The 24,939-nt window shown below is 43.5% G+C and overlaps 1 protein-coding gene across 10 annotated transcripts in view; it reads left to right on the top strand.

Annotated features, from left to right (window-relative positions):
- LDB2 (LIM domain binding 2) overlaps positions 1-24,602 on the top strand; it is a 374,613-nt gene extending 350,011 nt beyond the window's left edge. The window contains exons 6-9 of one of the 10 annotated variants that reach the window (XM_059381407.1): positions 14,414-14,537; positions 17,457-17,608; positions 20,181-20,323; positions 23,218-23,303. In XM_059381407.1, coding sequence (XP_059237390.1) covers positions 14,414-14,537; positions 17,457-17,608; positions 20,181-20,285 — 381 coding nt within the window. In that variant the 3' untranslated portion in view covers positions 20,286-20,323; positions 23,218-23,303. The other 9 variants (XM_059381417.1, XM_059381426.1, XM_059381398.1 and 6 more) reach the window with 9 other exon arrangements.
- Positions 24,603-24,939: the final 337 nt, after the last annotated feature.

Genomic DNA, 24,939 nt, shown 5'->3' with positions numbered 1-24,939 from the left:
TGCTGGAAGATGAAGTGAGAAAGCCCATGGGAGCCATTAAGCCCACTGCCCAGTGCCTAGAGAACACCAAGTGAGCGCTAATCATTATTAGAGGTAGTGAGTGATTCATTAGCCAGCTGCTAAAAAAAGTTTTATAATCACAGTTTTCTTCCCTCTTGCAACTTTTTCAAGGAAATCTTCATGTGTCTGAAGAGTTGAAACACGGCTTCCTCAGGTCTTAGTTTAGACTCTGTTGCTCTGAACTAACTGCAGTAGGTGGTAGACAAGACCCTCTGTTCCCTGAGTTTCCTAACACTTGATTCCAGAGTAGAATAAAGCATTGTGCATAATGTCTTCACCTTCAGGAGATCCCCACACATCTGTTCTTTCTCCATCCTTACTGATTTCCTTACAAACATCAGACTTCTCTTCATGAACCACTTCTTTCCTCTTAAATATTCCCTTCTCCTACCATGCACATCCTAGACCTTCCTAGTTCCATGTTGGGTGGCACAGCACTGAGTTGTACCAATTAAAAAGCCTGCTGCCCTCCCAGCACATGTGTACTTGAATACCCACCTCTGTGCTAGCTCCAGGGCAAGGCAAAAATAAATTAGACCTTGGTGAGTGCTGTGAAGTGTAAACCTGGCGATTCACAGACCTGTACCCCTGGGGCTAAAAATATATGATATGTTAAAAAAAATTAAAACATTTAAAAAAATAATAAAATAAATTAGACCTTGTCCTCAAGTTGCTTACAGTCAGTATCTCTCCATTCTCAGGAGACCCCAAATATTGCCACTCTCCTGACCCAACTCTCCAATGTCTTCTTTTCTCCCTCAGGCCAAGGGCCACTGTCTTCCTGATGATCTTCATGATCCAGTACTTCACAGCCTCTCCAAACTCATCTTCTCCCCTGTCTCATTCTCTCCATGGCCACCATACTCCTAGATGTTTCTCAAAGTTCCCAGGCCTTTGCCCTAGCTATTCCCTCTGCTCAGAATGCTGTTCCTTCTGCCTGAAATGTTTTTACCCAAATATCTCACTTCTTGGCTTCCTCTGAGATTATGATTGCCAGATTAAATACAGGACTCCCAGTTGAACTTAAATGTCAGACAAATAATGAATAAATTACTACTATTATTAATTATTATAATAAATTATTTTTATTGTCTGACATTCAGATGTAACTAGGCATCTTATATTATTATTTGCCAAATATAAGCTCATCATGTGACCATTACTCAGATGTCACCTTCTGGGTGATTATCGTCCTTTTCTATTGCTGCTGAGACAAATTACCACAGATTCATTATCTGACAGTAGACTAGTAGAAGTCTTGGCATGGATCTCACAACCTTAAACTCAAGGTGCTAGCAAGGCTGTGTTTCTTTCTGGAGGCTCTGGGGCAGAATCTGTTTCCTTACCATGTCCACCCACATTATTGGCTCATGACCCCCTTCCATCCCCAAAGTGAGCAAGGTCATATCGGGCTTTCTGCAACTGCCATCTTTCTGACTCCCGGATAACCTCTTCACTCTTAGACGTTCTTGTGATTATATTGGATCCACCTCAGTAATCCAGACTAATCTTTCCTTCTCTAAGTGAGCTCATCAGCAACTTTAACTCCCTTTGCCATGTAGCCTGACACATTCCCAGACTCAAAGGATTAAGGCACAGGCCCCTCTGTGGAGCCACTCTTCCAAGGAGTGATTTTAACCAGAGTATCCAGATTCTCAACCCTCCCAACTTCAACACATCCTACCTCCTTTCCCTGCTTGCTTATCACTAACATAGATCTCATGCTTATTTATCTGTCTCCTTCACTGGAATGTAGTTGCATAAGAGCAGTGATTTTCTTTATTCCTGTTAACCACATCCCCAGCACCTAGAACACACATGGGGGCATAGAATAAAAGGTCAATTAGCATGTGTTGAATGAATAACTAAATGAATGAATGAATCCCAATCTCTGCCAACTCCATTTTCATACTGTGTTGCCATTGTCAACACGAATCCTGCTTTTCACCAATCTCACTTCTGTCCCTGGGAGGAGAAATGGCTGCTGATACAAGGCTCCACAGGCGCACAATGATCGCGGCCGGCGGGAGCAATTGAGCAGCTGAGCGCTACATTACTGAGAAATTGCTCCTTCCTTTGTGTCAGAGTGGAGCTGGAGGGCTGTTGCCTGGCAGAAGCTCCCAAGAAAGCAGGCAGGCAGGCAAGCATTCCAAACACCATGCACTGGGTGCTCGGGGCCAAGAGAAAGAAGTCCATATCCCCACACTGACCATAGCCCAGAAATCCTCCCAAATAGCGCCCGTGGGAATGCTGGCCCAAACCCCAGAGCACAATGCTGTCTTTAACAGTCTTGTGGGTATTTACACGAGGGCAGGAGGCAGGCATAACCATGTAGTTAAGGTTCAGGAGGGATTATAACTCGCATGAACAAGATAACCATGTTCCTTGGAAACTGTCACTGACAGCTCCCAAGGACCATATCCAAATTCCCTTATTCGCAGTATTAAGATTATCAGGCCCCACTTATAAATGTTAGTGTTTAAATGTTACCTCACTGCAAGTACACAGTCTCTTAGTTCCTTGGGAGAAATAACCAACATGCCAGAAACGCTACCTATTTCCGGTGAGGAACAACATGGGCTAGAGCAAACACCCCCAGTGCTGTGATGAACAGCACTTAGCTTGGGGGCGGTCTCTGGAGACTCGAAGCTGCCAATATTTGCCTTTGGGGATATTTGGTGCTTTTATTTAGCCAAATGCATCAAAATACTGATGATGCTTTTCTCATGCTTAGGAAATGTGGAGGGAAGAAGTAACAATGTGATATTTACCATATTGCAGATCAATGTCCATGCTGATGGCGCTGACGGGGGCTACATCATTCACAGAATGCTTTTGCCTACATCAGTCTTGCCTCTGAGCTCTGCTTTGGGCCAGAAACTGAGGCCCTGACTGATGTGACCACTGCCTGCCTCGCCACTGTAGCTGGCTCGCTGAGTCCATAATGGGCAGTCTCCAACAGCGTGTTCTCTCTTGCATTCATGTCTGTATTCCCTCTGCCACAGATGTCCACCCAGCCTTTGTCCTAGATGCCTCTTCTTTCACCTGGCTGACTTCGAAGTCTTCTTCCTGGTAACCTTTCCTGACAGCCCTTGTCCTTCTCCTTTATAGTTGCCAGCCCATTTGGGAATTTTGTTTTTCTCCTGCCTCCCTTCTGGAAAGAGGTTTCAAGGAAGGGAGTCTGGGCTTGCAATGCTCACCACTGCATCCCTGGTACCCAAGTAACTGCAGTCACAACATGAATGAAGCAATAACTAACTTACTTTCTGATGTCTAATTAACCATTTGTTTTTGTTGTCCATTCTGTCATAGTCATGTAGCCAAGCATTCATTCATTCCACAAACATTAGATCCATTGCTGGGTGCTGGGTAATATAACAAATAATAATAATAAAACAATAGGACAAAATCCGGCCTTCTAGTTCTTCACAGTCTGGTGGAAGACTGGCAGTGTTATGTGTCATTAGTTAACTAGGCTTTGTCTCCGTTTGCTCAGGCTGCCTGAACAAAATACCAAACACTGGGTGGCTTTAACAACAGAAAGCTGTTTTCTCATAAATCTGGAGGCTACCAAGTCCAAGATCATGGTCTGATAGGACCTCCAGTGAGAGCTCTCTTCCTGGCTTGCATTCTTGCTATGCACTCACTTAGCCTTTCCTGAGTGGACACACATGGAGAAAGAGCTCTCTGGTGTCTCTTCCTCCTCTTACAAGGCTACCAGGCCATCAGATTATAGTTTCAGTTAACCTTAATTGCCTCCTAAAGGCCCTCTCTCCAAATACAGTCATACTGGGGGTTAGGTTTTAACATGTGAATTTGAGGAACCACAATTCAGTTCATAGCAACTAGAACGCCAGCTATTTAATCAAATGCCAATCTAGGTTTTGCAATGGAGGTATTATGTAGGTTTGTTTGTCATCTATAACCCGTTGTACTTGAAGTAAAACAGATTTCTATTCCGTGAGCTTCATTCAAGTAGTTAGAGATTTTTTTTTTTTAAAGATTTTATTTATTTATCAGAGTGGGGGGGTGGAGAGAGAGCACAGGCAGACAGAATAGCAGGCAGAGGCAGAGGGAGAAGCAGGCTCCCTGCCAAGCAAGGAGCCCGACGTGGGACTTGATCCCAGGACGCTGGGATCTTGACCTGAGCGGAAGGCAGCTGCTTAACCAACTGAGCCACCCAGGCGTCCCAAAGTAGTTAGAGATTTTAAGAGCAAAACTGAGGTTCTCTGGAGAAGACGGAAATCTGCCTCAAGACTGAAGCATTAACTCCTACCTGAGTTTCCAGCCCATGGAAACTGGATTTCAGACTTGCTGTCCCCTACAATCATGTGAGCCAATCCCTTAAAATACTTCCTGTTGGTTCTATTTCTCTGGAGAACCCTAATACAATAAAGAGACAGTGTCTTCCAGCGACTATTTATTAACCCTGAGCAACTGGTCCTTACTGTCACTGTCTGACCCATCTGAAAGCACACCATTTGGTCAATAACAATTTTAAAAATTGGGAAATACAAATCAAAACAACAATGAGGTACCACCTCACACCAGTCAGAATGGCTAAAATTAACAAATCGGGAAACAACAGATGTTGTCAAGGATGCAGAGAAACGGGAACCGTCTTACACTGTTAGTGGGAATGCAAGCTAGTACAGGCACTCTGGAAAATAGTATGGAGGTTCCTCAAAAAATTACAAATAGAGCTACCCTATGACACAGCAATTTCATTACTAGCTATTTCACCAAAGATACAAATGTAGTGATCTGAAGGGGCACCTGCACCCCAGTGTTTAGAGTAGCAATGTCCACAATAGCCAAACTGTGGAAAGAGCCCAGAAGTCCATTGACAGATGAATAGATCAAGAAGATGTGGTCTTTATATACAATGGGATACTACTCAGCCATCAAAAAAAAAGAAAGAAATACTGCGATTTGCAATGATGTGGATGGAACTAGAGGATATTATGCTAGATGAAATAAATCAATCCAAGAAAGGCAATTATCATATGATTTCAATCATATGTGGAATTTAGGAAACAAAACAGAGGAACATGGGGGAAAGGAGGCAAAAATAAAACAAGATGAAATCAGAGAGGGAGATAATCCATAACACACTCTTAAACATAAGAAGCAAACTGAGGGTTGCTGGCAGGGAGCGGGTAGAGGGGATGGAGTAACTAGGTTATGGGCGTTCAGGAGAGCACATGCTGTAAGGAACACTGGGTGTTATATACAACTGAACACTACCTCGAAACTAATAATATACTATATGTTGATTAATTGAATTTAAATTTTAAAAAAGAATTTTTAAAATTTACTCATAGCCCTCCAGGTGAAAACGCTCCTTAGATGTTTGCTAGCCATTGTGGAGTATTTCCAGGCAGATGTTTTCTCTTTCCTTTGGAAACATTCTAGTTATGTTGTCATAGAGCTTAGAGATGCTGGTAGAACACAGGGATTGGGTATCTGAAACAACGACAAATTATTTATAGGAAAAACATATTGACTAAACATTTTAGATGTCTGTTGTATTATCAAAATCTAATTTTTAGGTTGTGTATGTATATACACACACATATATAGGGCAGGGAAGATCTATACAGTTTCAAAAGTAGATCTTGACAAGTTTCAAAATGTCTTCCATGAAGCCCCTGCCCCCCACCACACCAACTTGGTTATACCCTCACCATAAGAGACATGCATAAGCTAGGACCTAGGTATACACTTTAAGTGGATTTTCTCCTAACAACCCGATTAGTTAACTCCTATGGTTGTCCTGACTTTCCTGATGGGGAAACTGATACACCAAGAGGTTGAGTAATTCACCCAAGGTCACTCAGTTATTAAGTAGCTGGGATTTTAACCCAAGCCAAATTTGCATGCTAATCCCACTACCCATGATGCCTCCTTGTACCCAAAGTCCTTCATCTTTTATATATTGCCTAATTTCTTATAAACCATAATGTATATGGAAGTCTATTCAGAGGAACAAAACCCCCACCAGGTAATATAGTAGAGGAAAGTTAATATGGCAGATTATGTACAAAGATGTTGAGCTTAGGAAGCAACTAGAGGAAGAGGCAACACTAAGATTAGCAACCGCCATTCCAGGGTATAAAGGCAGGAGGCATTACTGTCAGGTCACCTGGTAGAAACGGGGGCCATAGTAGACCTATGGTGACAGCTGTTGGATAGGCCATCTGACCCAGAGGGGACAAAAAATAACCTCACTTATTTTTTTACCCATGTACTAGACTGAAGAGTACCCCTCAAATATTCATGTTCATCTGGAACATCATGGTGTGAATTTATTTGGAAATCTAGTGACCAGGGTCCTTAGAAGAAGAGAAGACACAGAGACATAGAAGAGAAGGCCATGTGAAGATAGAGATTGGAGTGACTTAGTTACAAGCCAAGGAACACCAAGGATTTTCAGAGCCAACACAAGCTGGGAGAGGCAAGGAAGGATTCTAGCCTTTGGAGGGAGTGTGGCCCTGCCAACACCTTGATTCCAGATTGTTAGCCTCCAGAACTGAGTTTGTGGTACTCTGTAATGGCAGCCCTGGGAAACGAACTCAACCCACTTCCCTCCAATCTCCCCTGGTGCCTCCAACTGGCCAAACCTCATCCAAAGCAGGTTGGCAAAATAGTTGGCAAATAGTGTGCAGGGGTCTGTCCTCTGTGATACAGAGCTGGGAGTAACGATTGGGTCTAAGAGCGAATAGACAAATAACCAGGGCACTATGGAAAGGGATGCCCATACCAAAGGATGTGGTGGAAAAATGAGGTCCATAGGGTCAGAAGGAAAGAGAATGTACTTCCAAGGCTTTGAACTGACTATTCATTGGCCATCAGATAGCTACAGCAGAAATATTGAGCCTGGCTAGTCTGATGGAGCCTCCATGGCTCAGGGCAACAGCCCCAGCCCTTCTCTCATAGGGGTAGTCAGAAAAGCAACCAGTGGTCACAAAGAGTCCTTTCTGGGAGCCTCAAAACTGAGATCAAGGCATAGATATTGAAATGTGCATGCATGGCCGGCTCAGTCCAGCAAAAGGATGGTTCTTGAAGTGGCAGCTGCCACATGGCAAAGCCAGCTACTCAGCACCACCACCTTCCTCTCCCAAAGCAGAAGAGGGCTGTCTGTCTCTGGGGGTGGATGAGATAACTTTCCCCAGTAATCAATTTGCAAAACAATTGAGAAAAGGCAGAGGCTCCCCTGGTTGAATCTTCAGATAAAAAAGAGGGTGTTTTGAATTTGACAACCAATCTACCTTTAATCCTATCAGGAAATAAACCGAAATCATAATCTGATGTTTTAGAATTGCATCTCTTCTAAGGGAAAGCATTTCCTTCTCTCTTGTTTTTCATCCTCTGAGGCAGAGTGGGTTTTACTCCTGTGATACCTGTTATTCATTCTTATCTCTTTCTAGGTGTGATTATCTGCTTATTTTGCTTTGCTTTGTTTTGTTTTTCTTTTAGATTCTGTGGATCTCTCTATTGTTTTAATGTAAGATCTCTTTCTGTGAGGTGTTTCTTAATTAGGAGATACTCCTCCACCTTAGATAAGAGCTTGTTTCTTAATCACCCCCAACACTCTGATATCTTTTTAATTCAGAATCAGCCAGAGGAATAGGTTACTGGAGGGGGGCAGGGAAAGAAAGAACTCTAGTTTGTGGATTTGAACATTTTGTATTTATCACTGAATTCTAAAAACTGATTTTTATTAGAGACATTAGCCACTAAAATGCAGTGTAACTGTTGGCCTAATTACCATCCCTTGGTGTATTATGTCTAGTGACCCCCTAAATCTCAAGGAGGCCAAATGATTTACTCCCCAGTAGCTAACCAATCACATCACACAATGATCTCTTGGCTCAGTAGAGAGCCACTGATGAAACTAGTATTTATCATAATACTAATTTCCACCCTTTGAGCACTGACCTTGCTCCACGCATTGCATTAAGTATTCCATATGTTGTTTCAAACTATTAGAGATTAGTATCTTTATCCCCATTTTACAGATGAGGAGATTCAGAGAGGCTGCAATTTCTGGCCAAGAACACACCATTTGTAAATGGCAGACTTGGGATTTTGAATCTGTATGAATCTGATTCCGAAGCCCACACCACTCATGTATGACCTGTATCTCTATGTAGAGGTCAATACTGTGTACAGGGAACAATACAAAGACAATGAGAGCCTTTAAACTTGGTATTTTAGCTGTAATTTAAGCCCCTCTGACTTAGAGAGGTAGACAACAAAGCAGTTAGTTGTTGAGAACACAGGGTTGGAACCAGGCAGACTTCACTATGCAGTTCTTCTTTGCCCTTTAAATGGTTATAAAACCCTGGCTACATGATAAAATTACATTCTTTACTCTCAGCTCTAGGTGATTTAATGGCTGTGAGCTTGAGTTTCCTCACCTGTAAAAGTGAGCCAGGACCTGGTGAGAGTTAATGATATAGTATATGTCAGGTACCTACTCTAGGGACAGGCATAGGTTAAATATTCCATGGCAATTATGAAGTTACGACCCAGCAAATATTTGAGTATGCCTAATACGGTGTTAAATAGAAAGAAGAGAAAAATGATAATATGGTTTGCTATAGATAAGATGAAACAAATCCACAAGAAAGGAATATTCCCAATGCAAATATAAACACTGGGCTGTACCTAGATTAGGGATTAGTGCAGTAGAAGCAGGGGTCCCTTGTGGGTGGGCATGGTCAGAGACAGACTGGGCTTTGAACTGGACCTTGGAAGCCATCAGTGGTCTTATTGGTGGGATTCAACTGTGGTTTATAGGCCAGTGCGAGACTGTAAACTCTTAGTGGTCCATGACAAAATGAGGAAGCTTGCTCTGGAATGTAAATCAACTACACTGTTGAACACATTGTTTACTTCATCCAACTTTTTTTTTTTTTTCTGACATAAGACTTTCTCAGTGAAGGAAGCAGTGAACTGAATTACACTCTGCCTCAAGCAGCTTCTCCTGTCACAGAAACACAACAGATAGTTTGCAGACCACCTACACTGAACAGCACCGGTTTAGTACGGAGGTCAGCAACCTTTCTGTGAAAGGCCAGATAGTAAATATTTTCGGGTCTGTGGGCTCTAGGAACTCTGTCACAACTATTCAACTCTGGTATCATATCACAAAAGCAGCTACCAACATTATGTGAGCATGGCCCTATTCAGCCCACAGGCCACAGCTTGCCAGCCTCTAGTTAGAAGGACTGGGAAAGAGGGGAGGTCTTCTAGGAAAGAAGAACAACGTGAACAGAAGTCTGAGCTCATACTGAAACACTAACCTCGGGCAAGCCTATATGCAAAGAGTAGGTGACTCAAGCCCAGAGGATGCCATCCATCATCCATAAAAGACTGAATCAAAGTGTTGTCAGTAGACAGGACTTAGGTTTGTGAGTTAGCCAAATGTCAACCTCAGGGCATCAGCTTTTTCATAGGCCAGAGCCAACTCTGACAAGCATCCCCTATTTCTGGAAGTGGGTTTGGGCAAGAAGTTGGGCAAGAAGAGTAAGTGTGAATATATAGCTAAGGAGAATTAAATTTCTCCAGGAGAACTGTCAGATGAAAACAAAGCAAAACACAATACTGTACATTTGCTGGGCCCTTTGTTTCTACAAAAGGTCCCAGGATGAGCTGAGATCTTCCTGTCCGGCCTAGACAAATAGTAACTGGGCACATGCATGTGCATTTGTGCAAAGCCTTCTCTATAGGAGAGTCAATTGGTTATTTATCATATGGACAAATACATCACCTCTAAGCCTCCAAGACAAGGCTTTACTTGTCTACTATTAGCAAATGACTCCTGGCTATAAGTCTGGCCAATCTGTTTATTATCCACCACTCATCCATCCATCTACCCAACCATCCACCACCTATCCACCCACTCATCCCTCCATCCACCCACCCATCCGTTTATCCATCCATCTTTCATCCAACTATCCTTGTACTCACTCAGCAAGTTGCTGTTGTAGTTCCAGGTTTTGATTCCATACCAAAGGGTCAGTGCGGGGGCCCAAATCCCAGAAAATGAACTCAGAAGCATAGCAGCATCAGCTTCGCTTAAAATCCTTACTAAATCTGCAGAAAGATGTGCTTGCAGTTTTGCTGGGATGGGCAAGAGCTTTCTTTAAGATCCTAGATGGACCCGACAGGGACCACACATTCAGGAGCTTCATACTCAAAATGAGATCTCGGGCTTTGCTGACACCTGCCCCTTCCACAGTGCTCTAGAATTACTCCTGGTACTCCTCAACACCACTGCAGGAGGAATCCGAACTAAATGGCAGCCCTGAGTGCAGACTGCTGCAGATGCTGTAGAAATGCTGTGGCAGTCCTTGTCAGGCAAAGGGACAGGTCCACTGAGAACTTTGTAGCAGGCTCAACTCTGCAGACACAATTGTTCCTTTAAATCAAAAGACTCTGTGTTATTATGCTTAGTTCCACTGATATGCATTTGACTGATGTGGTCATGTCGCTGTGTGTGTGTGTGTGGGTGGGTGGGTGGGTGTGTGTGTGTGTGTAGCGTGGAGGAAAAGGCATGTAGCCTGGTTTATACTTATTACAAACAGGGAACACTTTGCTTAGAGTCAATGGACGGGGATATAAGAGGATTCATAAACTCCAGATATTTTGTACAAACTTTAAAAAAGAGGCTACAGAGCCTTCCCCAGATTCTCAGGGGGGACCAAGACCCCAGGGACAGCAGGAATCCTGGCTCCAGAAGGAACTGGCGAGTGACTGCGGGAACCCACTCCCCCAACCGTCTTCCTGATCTCATTTCAGAACGCCCCAGGCCTTCACTGTTGCCAAAAATGCACTGGCTCTCTGCCTGAGAAGGCAGGCTCTTGTCTGAGTTAGTTCTGCCACCTACAGCATGCAGCCCAGCACTCCACAGCAGGCTCGTTTGAACACATGAATCCAGGAGAAGGCTGCCTTTCCAGCCTGGGAACCCTCCTCTGGAAGAAAAATGGCTTTGGGGATTCCTAATTAGTATTCAGAGATAGGAACTCCTTTGGGGTGGGTTACAGCGATGGGAAGATATTTTTACATTAAAGGGGAAGGGATAAATCCTGAGGATTTGCACCTGAAGAAATTCTGCCCAAAACCCAGAGAGGAAAACACCCTCTGCAAGAAAGAAGTAGATAATCAGCTCACAGGTTCTCACGATAAATGCAGCCGTCCCGTCTGCTCATATGTTCCGTGCCCACTGCCCTTCTGGAACCGCAGGGGTCACTTTGGCCATCTAACTTGTCATATCATGGAAATCCTTGCTTCACAAACCTGTGATTCCCAAAGAAGCTTGATATGTACACCAGAGTGGTTTTCTTAATATGCTTAAACCATTCCGAGGGGAACTGTATACTCACTAAGGACAGAGGTGATGTTATCCTCTTCCTTATGTCCCCAGTGTCAAAGCAGAGTGCCTGACACTTAGGAAGAAGCCCCATAAATGCTTGTTAATTTAAAGGAACAGAAATGTCATTTGTTTCACAATCTGTCATGTTCCTGCTAATACAGAATCATCATAGCTACTGTTTATTGAACTCTGATGTGTCGGATCTATCATCTCAAACTCTCACAACAATACACAAGATGGGTATTGTCTTACAGGTGAAACTGAAACCCAGCACTCTTAAGGGGCTTGGCCAAGGTTGCACACCTAGTGACAGAATTAAAATCCACACCTAAACCTCTTGGCATCTAAGTCCGTGCTTGTTCTGCTCCATCCATGCATTTTACATCCACAGTAAGCCCATGTCTCAAAAATGGGGAATGGGCCAAAGGAAATGGTTGAAAACCTTAGTTATTTTAATTAAAAAAAAAAAAAAGAACATTTTCCATTCCTTAAAATTTCCCTGAAACCTTTTCTTACTAACCTAGCTTAGTAATAGTTCCAAACATCTTCTGACCCTGTCTGAATCTAGCAGTGTTTCTCCTTGGATGGATAGTCCACTCTTATCTCTGTTTGTAGGGATGACGGTAAAATCCTTTACTGTGTTTGGAGTGGTGAGCATTAATGGCTGGGGCAGACTTGAGGCTCTCTCTAGTTTGCACAGTGAGGAATTCTTAATGGAGGAATATACACATTGAGTCTTCACAGAGTGGAAATGTGGAGTTAATTGCACAGGACTTCCCTCGCTTTCATGGGGTCCTCCTTACCAGCATTTTAAGTTTCAGAAAGGACTCCAAAGTAAGCAGGAGGACAAGACTGAAGATGCCCCAGAACTAATCCAGACCTCATGCCTGACAGCCCGACTAACTAGGGTTGAGCGGCTTTGTCTATCTGGCTCACGCTGTACTTGTGTCATCAGGTTTCGAATTCTTGCTCTCTTCTTCCTGAGAAACTGCAGTGGGAAAGAGATTACAGCTGTCTTGTCAATGGAGTTAGTGGTTTGGGCCAAGTTTAGATCATCAATAGGTAAAAAGAGCAGAGACATTTTTCTAGATGAAGGTAATCTTGATTATCATGCTTAGGCTTGAGAAGGAGGGATGAACATCAAAAAGTGGGGTTAAGTGACAAAAAAGTGGAATTCCAACTGGAAACAATGGGGAATTTGCATGTCTTTCTGTTTATATGTAAAACCCAGAATATGTAGGGTAGCAGACCTCAAACTGTAGTAGTATGTATCAGAATTAGACTGGAGCATGCTTCTCCAAAAGGCAGATTCAGGACCCTAGTTCCAGACCCAGTGAAACAGAAGGGGAGGAGTCTGGAAGTCTACATTTTTTTTTTTTTTTAAGATTTTATTTTTTTAACAGAGAGATTACAAGTAGGCAGAGAGGGGAGGAAGCAGGCTCCTTGCCGAGCAGAGAGCCCAATGTGGGGCTCGATCCCAGGACCCTGAGATCATGACCTGAGCCGAAGGCAGAGGCTTAATCCACTGAGCCACCCAGGTGCCCCTGGAAGTCTGCATTTTTAAAAATCAACAAATTTGGTTCTGTTGAAAGAAAGATCTTCCAGTCTTTACAAGGACACCTTAAATGCATCCATTCAATTGAGCCAAACCTAGGACAACAGAGAAAAAAATGCACCGTCTGGGCATTCAAAGATTTCCAGGTCAAGTAGAAAGGAGACTTAGAAGCAGAGGGTTCCAAAGCATGGATGAGTAAGTTCACAGAGCAGAAAAGGCTGGGTGCTATGGGAGAACCATAAAGAGTCACCGAGTTCAGCCTGCACAGGGAGAGAGGTACACAACCTGGAGACGAAGGTATAACAGAAGAGGTAACCTTGTCTTCAAGGATGAGTGGGCATTAGCCAAGAAGAGGGGAGGGAAGAATTCCAAGTAGAGGGAACCCAGTGGACCAGTGGATAAAAAGCAGCATGTCTGCTGAATAATGACAGAAGGAAAAGGAGTGGTGTTAAAAAAGGGGGGGGGCGATGAAGGCACATCTGCCTTTTATAATGAAATGCTATTTTTCCACATGGAAGAGTGCTTTGCCAATATGTGTACGGCTGTGTTGTGGTCTTTGTCTTCTTAGATACAGCATTCTCAATACAGCAGTATCCTGATGACCTTCCAACTGAGAAGGAATTCAGAAAAGTTCAAGGCAATCCTAAATGGATTTACCTTCTTGTTACATTCATTAATCTTTGTCATCAGATGTCTTGGACCAAAGTAAATCTGAAAAATCTAACCAAAGGAGGGAAGGAAGCAATCGTGTACAGAGCCACAGAGAAAGCTCCTACTCTGAACTAATGTTGGCATATGTTACTGACATTATCATTATGTGTAAAATATAAATGAGTACATGAATAAAAATGGAATAGTGTTCATCGTGGGCCTTGATAAGAATTAGGATCAAAAAAGTACTTGTAGTTGCCACTTTGTTCTCCACAGTTTAAAAGATGGCTTTCACTGCCACATAATCTACATAAACTAGCATTGTAACTCACAGTGTGTGGTTATACAAACAGGAACAACAGCAGAAACCAGAGTAGAAATCAGAGCATGCTGTGCACCATGGAAGAGAGCTTTTTTCTTTAACCAGAGAGAATCATTTGAATTCAGAATAGAGCTACATGTATCCACCCAACAGTTTGTACAGAATGTGTCTCTCGATATGTGTGTGTGTGTGTGTGTGTGTGTGTGTGTGTGTGTAAATCACATTTGGCTATAACATGGTATTATAAATAACAGTAAATTAGGTGGGCATTATCAAGTGTTGGTAATATTTCTTTTCCTCCAAACTTGCACAGAGAAAATAAAAACCAGGGGAAAAAAGAAAAGTACCTTTGAGCTTTCTAATTGTTTCCAGCTGTTAACATTATTTATTGCAAATAATGTTATCAAATAGTGAAAGACTGATGTCTTTGAACTTTTTGCAGTTGTGTGTAATTCTGGAGCCAATGCAGGAACTGATGTCGAGACATAAAACTTACAACCTCAGTCCACGAGACTGCCTAAAGACCTGCTTGTTTCAGAAGTGGCAGCGGATGGTGGCGCCCCCAGGTATGACCTCATTCTTCACTCTTGCTCTAAAGGCATTTTCCAAGGCCTTTTGGGGGGATGAAGTGATGTGAAAAGGAAGGAAGGAATCATAAATTTGCCAGGATGAGTAGTTTCTTATGGATGTTTGGGCCTGGGGGCGTGGAATTGGTGAAGTATGAGCACCCTTAGGAATTATCTACAATCTCACTTAGGACCCGAAACCCCGAAAAATCAATTGATTTATTTAATGTTCAAGATCATTGGCAAAGACAAAATCAGAAGCAAGGTTTCCTGTCTCCCAGACCGGTGGCTATTCCACTGGACAAGACTGATGTCTTCTCATGGTCCATTGTTATTTTGGTTTGTTTTTTGTTTTTTGTTTTTTTTTTAAATAGGAATCATAGACATGATGGGAAGGAAGGGATAGAGAGAGGGAGGATGGATGGGAAGGAAAAGGAAAGAATGAAAGAACGAAAAAAATAAATAAATTTGCTCCCTTTTTAAAGATAGATCTAATATCAAAGGGTGCTCTGATCATGAAGAGAATACATAAAAGATTCCATTTTCCTCACTTCCTTAGAATGCAGTTTAGATACTGCAGTCTCCTGCTGAGGCTCTGAGATTACTGCTTCCAGTCATCATTAATTGTCGTTCTATCTAATACATTTTCACTCCCAGGCTTGTGTCGAGCCTCATTGATCATAAAAGCAAAACGTATCCGTTCACTAAAAATTATTTTTATAAAGAGTAATTATTAACATGAAGCACATAGCTTTCTGAATCACAAAATAGAATGGTCACCTTCCACTGGTCGTGGGCCAGGCATTTTATATGAAACTAATATAGTAGATTTAACAAAGTACATATTTAGAAATCTGAGAAAAAACGAGCATCATTCTACATAGAATAGTTGCATCCCTGTCTTAGGGGAATTTTAGAAATTTGGAACATTATTTTTCAAATCTATTTGAATGTGCTTAGATTATGTTCTCTTTCAATATCAATAAGGCTTCATGGGAAAAAATATCTCACTGAATGAATGCTTTGAGAACCCATATTTTCCAACATATGCATATATAATTTATACATCATTTATTAACTCAATCATTCATTCAATAATCATTGATTAAGCGCCTAAGAGGTGCCAGGCATTGTTCCAGTCACAGGGGTACAGCACTGAATGAAACAGTCAGAAATCCCAGCCCTCCCATACCTTATGTTCTCTTTCTGAATCCTGACAATAACCTTATGAGATATTCAATATTACTTCCATTTCAAATATACAGGGCCTGGGATTTAAGCAGTAATTTGCCAAAGATGATCTCATAGCTGATCAGTGAAGGAGGTCTGTGTCACAAGAGGTGTTTATATCTCCAGAGTTCATGACTCTATGACTTCAGCTACTTGCTGCCAATGGGAGTAATCCAGAGTACACAATTTAGGTATATTTCCCCAAAATTTCACAAAAGAAGTACAGATTTCAAAAAAAAAAAAAAGTAGCCGACTTTAATTCTTGAGGTAAAGGAAGAAGATGTTTATCAGGGGAACTGAGTATTTGATTGACTTTGAACGTGTCGCTCAACTCTGGCACCATGAGCTAGAACAATTCTATTCCTATTTCCCCAACCTTCAGGACAAGCACCCATAACTCTCTGTGGACAGACATGTTAGGCCCTTTGATGAAAATCTTTAAACATAAGAGACAAAATATTCATGAAGGAAAAAAATATGGTATGTAAATGAGAACATAATCCCTTTCTTCCTCAAAAGTCAGGGATAATTTGGTGGACTAGGTGGTCTTTGACATGATCCTTAAAGGAGATCCTGCCCACTGCCCATCAGAAGCAGCATAGGTGTTTTAAGAAAATGCCACAAGGTCCTCTCACTTGGTTCTGGTATGGCCTTGCCTCACCTTCTCGCCATCAGAGTTGGGTCAAGTCTAGGGTTAGCAAAAAGGATGCTCTTACATTCCATTTCCAACTGAGTAACTTCCTGGAAAAAGTTTCTGAACATTTCTCATTTACAAAGCACATATTAGAATAGAATCTAATTAATAGAATTACTATGAATATAAGACAGGCCATAGAAACCATGAAGAACATGAAAACATTTGGTAAAACTGACTACATAATGTATAAATAAATAATATTCATCTGACCACCCATCACCACAGGTCCCTATGCTTCCAAGAAGAGGACATAGACCTGTCCTCTATTTCTAAATCTTTCTTGAAAATATTTAGCTCCCCATCATGAACATGCTGGCTGTGGCACACTAAGACATTTTCCCCCCAGGAACATTGAAATTAGTAACATTCTTTAAACATCAGAGTCCAAACCATGCAACTTGAGAACCATACTGAGCTTGGGACCCTACATTTTACATTCACGGCTGACAGAACTCATGCTTCTTCTTTGTACTTGAGTATCTCCAGGTGTGATGGCACTGGGCACTTACCCGGAGACAAAGCTACTACCCAGGTTTACCACCTTATTTTGGTTTCATCTTTTCTCTCACACCTCAGAGGCCCCCTCCCACCCCCCGAGGGGGACCAGGGCCCTCCTTTTGCTCTAAAGAAATGACAGTCCAGAGAAAAATGTGTTCCCCAATTTTGAAATGGTAACAAGACTTTTAACTCAACTATAAAAGTGGTATTTGCGGCTGACCCTTAAAATATAAAATAGATTCCAGACACCCATATAACGTTCGCAAAACATGATAAAACACAAATCATTCCATCTAGATACCAAAGAAGAGAGTTGCACGCATGTTGTGCTAAAAATAGAGCAACGGCTTCCTTCCTTTACTCTGTGTAAAGTTAAAAGAAATGGAAACAATTTAGAGTCTACTCTTTTCAATTCACAAGCACAGCCTCCTTGGAGGGACAGTATTCTGACCGTCGCCCTGGAACTGATCCTCCGTCCATTTTCCATTGTGCAGCAGAACCCACAAGGCAGCCGACAACCAAACGGAGAAAAAGGAAAAACTCCACCAGCAGCACTTCCAACAGCAGTGCCGGCAACAACGCCAACAGTACAGGCAGCAAGAAGAAGACACCAGCCGCCAACCTGAGTCTGTCCAGTCAGGTACCTGTAAGTCTCGCTTTCCTTTTAGGCCTGAAATCCTGCCTTTGCCCGTCTTCCACCTGCAGGGGACCACGTGAAAGCCTCCTTGAGCTGCCAATAGCGTTCTGGGCAGGTTGGGGGCGGGGGGAGGGCAAGGCCGGGGCAGGGGAGGGCAAGGAGGGGAGGGAGGAGCTCTGCCATGGAAACCTTCCTTTGCGACCTGGGAATTAGAAAGGAATATTAAGAGTCTGTGCTGCGCAGGGACCTGAATTAAAAAGCCGTCAGAGTCACAGACAGGAGATATGTCACTTAAGGTTTAATTAAAATATCACTTAGCAGCAATGCCTGGTGGCATAGAAGGGGCTCTCGGCGCCATCACCGGAGACCCCGTGCTCCACTGGAAACTAGCTCCCGGCGTTCAGGCTCCATATTGTAATTGGATTGGGCCTTCCCGACATGGGTGTCCCTTCGTATTTTAAGACTCAGGTAATTAACTCCCGGCCACTCAAAATGCAGCTCAGTGGATTCCACTTTACCCATTTCATGAGCTCAGGGGGAGGGTCGGCCCCTGGTTTGGTCTCAGCTCTCTTGACCTCTTGACCCTGTCTTTCATTTCTGGGTCTTGACAAAGGAAATGGGCCACTGAGAAGGAGGCTTCTTTGAACTCCAAGGCTGACAGCTGACGGGTGTCCCCAAAGAGTATATACCGTGTGGGCCCTTTCTTCATCTTTCTTCATCTCCTGTTACTTTTATTTTCAAGTCCTGTCCTGTCTGCCCAATTCCTTCCTGACTCCAAATCCCTCAGCCCAGTGTCAGATCATTTATCGCTTTTAAATTTTCACGCTCCTCTAAGCATTTCTTGTCCCTTGTCCCCTCCACGATTACTTGTGGGTGCTCCTTCTCTGATTCCCTAGTCACACCGCCCTGTCACCAGGCGTCTGACTGTCCTTTGAGCCCCAACACTTTCGTGGTGCTCCATGGATATCCTCTAGATACCGTGTCTTGGGAAATGTGCTCTATTTCTTGTTACTTCCCTCAACCCATGCAATTTGACCTCTTGCCTCTTCTCACCCCCCCCACCCCCCCACCTTGATCTCTCATCCTCACATCTCTCCCCATGTGAGAGTGGACTCTTCTTTCATGGGGATTCTCCACTTACTTCTAAATGTGTCTTTCAAGTCTGTCCCTGACCCACTTTCACCCACTTTCCATCAGTCCGTTTTCTTTGGCTAAAACCAATGCCATCAGTACCTGAGAATCCCCGGGGCCGCGAGGACTCTTCTCCTGTCTTCCAAGAAAGAGGGTATGGATTTTGTCCTCACTGCACTAGAAAGAAAGGGTCATGGAGAGAGTGGCCAGCCTGTGGGGAAGGTGCCATTTTAATTTTAACACTGCTAGGAGTTATAGTCTTTAAATAATGCCAGACTCACCTCTGTTTTCTGAAGTGGGCTAAAGAGTCAGGAAAAAAAAAAAAAAATCAAAGAAGTAAAACAGAGTCTTTTTATTAAGGTACCAATAAGTTAGGCCCACTCTTGGATAAATTGGAAAATGTATAGAGAAAATGGCCTGGTATAAATAAATCAGCCCAGAAGTGCTCAAAAGTAGCCCATTATTCATCTACTCCTAGAGTTTTAAAAACTAACATTTGTTAGTTTCCCCTAGCAAATGAGAGTGCATTCCAGAGGATTCTGGAATGGTGACATTGCTACTTAAAGGCACAATGGCTGCAAGAATTCAGCTCAGTTCAACAAATGTTTCCTGAGCTCTTACTATGTGCCCCTCACTATACCAAGAGTAAACAAATAAACAACAACAAAAACCCAGGCCCTGCCTTAGAAGAGCTCAGCGTCTCCTCGAGGGATGGCCAAGAAATTTCCCTTCTCCTGCCCACTCAGTCTCCAGGTGTCAGCTAACAGGGTCCGGCACTGAGTAGCAATCTAAGGCCCAGACGGTTTGGCAGGCTGTCCGTTAGTGATGTCCGTCTCAGGTGTAGAAGAGTGGCGTGAGTGTCATGCATTTTGATATACCTGGCCTCGTTGGAAACATTTCAATTTTATTTTAAAGGGCACATAATTTGTTCTACTCCCTGATGCTCCTTTCCACCAATCCACCAACTGCATTTTAGTGGAGGATACCTGTGTCGAGAGGGTTCTTAGTGAATTGAGACCCTCTGGACTTGGTGAGAACAAGGCACCATTAGAAAGTGAGAGCAGAATTTCAGCACCAATCCCACACCCATGCAATGAAAAGAGGTTTTAACAGAGTAAAACTTACAGAGGGCCCAGAGGGGCAGGGAAAGACAACAGGAAAAATGTACACATTTCTGTGTGCACTCCAGTTGAATGGACATTAAATGATAAGCATCGTCTGGCTTGTAGTGACCACATCTCTTAACCCTGTGTACTGAACTACCAACACGATTTTACTGTTAAAATGGAACGCAGTCTGCAGCCCTGGCTGTCTCGTTCACAGGCATGACCAGATTTTGTGTGCCACTGTGACCACAACTGTGGTCTGCCTCGCTGCCGCGGCAGCAAAGTGTGTGTCTGGTGAGGACTAGGGTTTAATCCTTGGATTCTGCTTCTCACTCCATGAGCAGGGGCTAGGAGCGATCCCGAACTGCAGCCTCAACCCTGGGAGGGATGGAGACCTGTGTCATTCAACAGCAGTGACCCCTTCTGGCCAATTTAAGGAGAAGCATTGAGGGGCCCTGAAAGGAGTCACTTCCAGTCCTCCTCAGAGGTTGGTGGTCCTTGCACGGGGGATTAGTGAGAAGATGTGACATGGGCAAGAGCTGGTGGCACTTCCAGGCCTCCAGCGAGGAGCAGAGGTCTGCCTCATGGGGAGCCGAGGGCATCCGGGTTACTCTCAGACACACCAGCCCTGCCTCCTGTGGGACACACGAGATAGCAGACAATGGAAATGCACCTCTCACTACCCATGTTGAATGTTGGGGGGATTTTTAAAGATGTGGGGGTGGGGAAGATGGAGCCAACATCCACTAGTGAGAGGCAGCCCAGAACGTGCACTATGTCTCCATTCATTTTGTGTGAGGCTAACAAATCGAGATCACCTGAGCAGAGAACCACTCCTCTAGTCTGCAGGTTCCGTAGAGCCAGGCAGAGCCCTGTGCGTACTTGGATAAGCGGCCTCAAGAATCTATGTGCCTAAGAAGCTCTTAGCACACATCTCTTTCATAGCTTGTCGTCTATCAATCATTCACACGTGTACACATAGGATCATGTATCTGGCTGAGGATTTTCTTTTATAATCAGGAAGGCAAATGTAGCATCTCTCTGAAATTCAGGATGCTGACAAGGATTTATGCCTGGGCATCTCTTCCAGCTGTTCCAACCAACATGAGACCCATTTGGAATGATTCAAATCACTATTTTCATAGTATTTTTCATGAATGACCACTATTTTTCTGATGCAATGAAGGCACCTGGAGCGTTGAGGACCTTTGCCTAATGTCACGCTTAAGCTGCCTTCTGATTTTTCTCCTCTGTTTCCAAATTATGCTTACCTCCCCACACTGTCCCAGCCTCTCTTGATGACCTTGGACTCACAATACTAATGCAGATGCACATGGTTGGTCCCCATGCCCTTCTCCTGTCCTGTGACACCTCCCGCATGTGTTTTCCAACCCTTCCAAAGTGTGCTTGTTGCACGTAAGTCATGAAACGAGATTAATCCACATCATCCTCTCCTCAGTCTTGCCCTGTTCTTTCCCCCACCTTTATTCCTGATCATAAGCACTGTCTCCTGATTGCCTGTAACCAAGCAGCACTTTTTTGTCCAAAACACCCCTAGCGGGTGGTGCGGCTAACCCGATAACGCCCCCTCCTCTCTGGAGAGCCCATTCCATCTGCAGTCCTGTCCGTATTCTTGCCAGTCAGAGTCTCTGTCTATGTTGTTCTCATCTCGAGTCCATGTCGGTGTCACGTCTGGCTCTTCGCTGCATAATCAGTATGTTCTTTGAAGCACACTGCTGATTTCCCCGCCAGCACCTGTATTGCTGAGTTTACCCAATTCGTATTTGAGGCATTTACTTCACCTGGGACATAGCTCTTTAAAATCATGTTTGTCAAATTACAGGAGTGACTAGTCAGAAAACACAGTTTGGAAATCCATTGATGATCTCCCCCATAATTCTCGGGGAGTCAATCGATCACTCAAATAAGGTTTTCTATTCTGAAATCAATCAGGCAGCCATTAAGGCTTCCTTTCAGTTGGCACCTTCTAGAATTCTGGAGGGCCCAGTGGACCTTCTCCTGACCATAGGCAGTATTCTACCACACTGTCCCAGAAAAGCTTCTCTTGCCCCTAGTGAAGACGTTTTAGCCCAGTTGCCAAGGCATTTCATCCAATTAGCCTCCCTGTCAGGAAACACACCCTTCCATGTCCAAAAGCATCTGGTTCAGCCTTGCTTTTTCTGGCCGAGGCAGATGACTGCACTGGGCACTCCCCGGGAGTCACCGCACTTTTGAGTAGACTAGTGCCCATAGCCTGCCCAGCAGTATCACATGACAGGTGTCCTGTCCCATGCCCAGGTCACCCATCAACCCCATATAGCTCCCCTTTGAACGAAGAGGCCGGAGCTGTACCCTGTGTGTGCATCCTTGTCCCCAGCCCTGTGCCTCTCCAGCAGTGGCCACCATGATGCTCCAGGAGGCTACAGTGGGTGGCTTCCTTGCTTGCATGGAAGGACAATTTGTACTTAAAGGAGTGATTAGATGGATTCTTCTTGCACGCTTCCATTTCTGATGACTACCAGCTTCATCAATGTAATTATAATTAGTGCTCTTCATCTTCCTTTTATGGCACCAGCTGGACAGACTGGTTCTCTTTACTGCCCAGATTGGTGGCAGGGTTGTCTGTGTGGGGATAGGTGACAGGCACCATGAAATAACAGATGGTAAATTCAGGGCTTGTTGGCAATCAGCAGGTTTTTGCTAATGACTTAATTAGCTATGCAAATTGTCAAATCAGTGTGAACATTGTTTTTATCGAAAACTTTACCTAAATTAATTACCATAATTAAGTAGCAGAATGTCAAGGATATTGGCTGCATAAAAGGGCCTGGCTGAATAGAAAAAAAGAGAGATTCTGTCTTCAATTAAAATGTATACCGTCCTTGGGACAGAGAGAATGCCATTTGGAATGAGTTGCGTGAATACCATAGAACCGTATCCTCCCCACGTTGGCTGCTAGTTTCCAAAGGCATTCAGAGGCCCTAAATAAAAAGTGGCGGATTTTTGGAGGTATTGGAAAGCACCCAGCAGAAGGTTCCACAGCCCTCTCTCAAGTCCCCAATGTCAGCAAGTTAAAAGCGTGGATTTTTTTAATTTTGAAAAATCCATTTTTTTATTTCTGCAGATTGCTAGCATTGCTCGTTCTCCGGTGTCAGGCTGCGCACTAAGGACATAAACTCGCGTGGTTGTTCCACGTCAGGAGGCAATGTTTATTTCCTGTAGAAATCAAATATGCGTCTCGCCCCCGACTTTGAGACTTGACCCCGGGGCTCAGTACACGAGTGTGTCTGTCCTAGATCCCCCAGCTCCTCCCACTAGTATTTTAAGCTGAGCTTCTCTGTCCCAAGGTTTCCCTGTAATAATGTCAGCTGCTGTTCACAGGATGTGATGGTGGTAGGAGAGCCAACTCTGATGGGAGGTGAGTTTGGGGACGAGGACGAAAGGCTAATCACTAGATTAGAAAACACGCAATATGACGCGGCCAACGGCGTGGACGACGAGGAAGACTTCAACAGCCCCCCCGCCCTGGGGAACAGCAGCCCGTGGAGCAGTAAACCCCCCGCCGCTCAAGAGACCAAATCAGAAAACGCCCCGCCCCAGGCTCCCCAGTGAGACTGACCCGCACCTGCACCCACTGTCAGTAGGCCGTGGGGTACACCCACGCTTGCAGATCCTTGCTTACAGGAGAGGAAGGAGGAGAAATTTAAAAAAAAAAAATAAAAATTTAAAAAAAAAAAACAACTTTTCCACGCAAATGCTATTTCTAAACCACAATGATCTGGGTTTGAGTTTCTTTCTTTTTTTCTTTTTTGAATTGAGAGGATTATTCCAATAAACTTCCATGACCCTTCCCTGGAGGCCTTCGCAGGTAAAGCAGATACTGGCACTGATAGTAATGAAAACCAGAGTGAATGCTCCCGCTTCTCCTGGCTCAGTGTTAAACCACATGTTTGTTAATTATGCCCCCTCCCCCAAGCCGGTCCCAACCCAACGAAGGCCATATTGTCAATACGCCCTCAGTGCTCAGGGTCTCATTATATGCCGACCCTAACTACAGATGACTTTTTAATATTGTAAAATATTTTCTGCTTTTTGACTTGCATCTGAGAGTTTCTTGTTTCAGTAAAAAAAGAAAAGAAAAAAAATCAGCTTTTGGACAGTAATTTGTGTATCCTTATTATTTGTATTATTTTCTTCACCTTTTCTTTCATTGGGTAACAGCTAAGAGGGCCTAGCAGCGTAATTTATGGCTGAGCTAATGTCAATTTGTTCTCCAACCCGAGTTCGTTTAATCGAGTCCAAGTACTGAAACAAGAAATGTCTTTTTGTCATCGAAGACACAGAGATGGATTTTTATGTAAAGAAAGACACGTACCTGGCCCATTGAGAACTGATACATTTGTAAAATTGCTGTTGATCCAAATCTTTTCAAGCCATGTAATCCATTAATTTTGTGGGCAGTTTAATGAATCTGAAACTTTTGTGTTTTTTATTGTATCTGAGTTAACTGTTGATTCTTTTCATAGTATATTTCTTGTATAATATTTTGTAAAGCCCTCCCTTGGTTCTTTTACGGGGATTTTTCTTTTGGGGCAATTCCAGTGTATTTATGTGAAACTTTATAAGAGAACTAATTTTTCCATTTGCATATTAATATGTTCTTCCACACATGTAAAGACACAGTGGCTCCGTGTGTTATAAAACAGCTGTATTTTATGTATGCTTTACTGATAAGTGTGCCAATAATAAACTGTGTTAACAACCAATGCAGGTGGGTCTGGCTGTTTGTGAGCACAGCGGCGAAATCTGCCCACAATTATGAGAACTCTGGAGCTTGGAGTTGGCACCCAGCCTGTATGTGGAGTGGACTTGTGAAAGTTGTGCTACCCTTTGTTAAGTTTGATTCCTTTCCCTGCTCACTGCAGTTCACTTGGGCAGATGTGGGAGTGTCTGAACAAGGAAGATCTAGTTTATGTTTCTGGAGCTTGGCAATTGTAAGAGCAGTAGTTTCCAGGCACTGAGAGTTTATGCTGCACCAACCCTACTTAAGGTTCATGGAGATTATTTCAGCTCATCTTTACAGCTTCTTCAGAAAGCTGGCAT

The sequence above is a fragment of the Mustela nigripes genome, chromosome 1, assembly GCF_022355385.1.
Source record: "Mustela nigripes isolate SB6536 chromosome 1, MUSNIG.SB6536, whole genome shotgun sequence".
Lineage (NCBI taxonomy): Eukaryota > Metazoa > Chordata > Mammalia > Carnivora > Mustelidae > Mustela > Mustela nigripes.
This window is presented reverse-complemented; position numbering and strand designations above follow the sequence as displayed.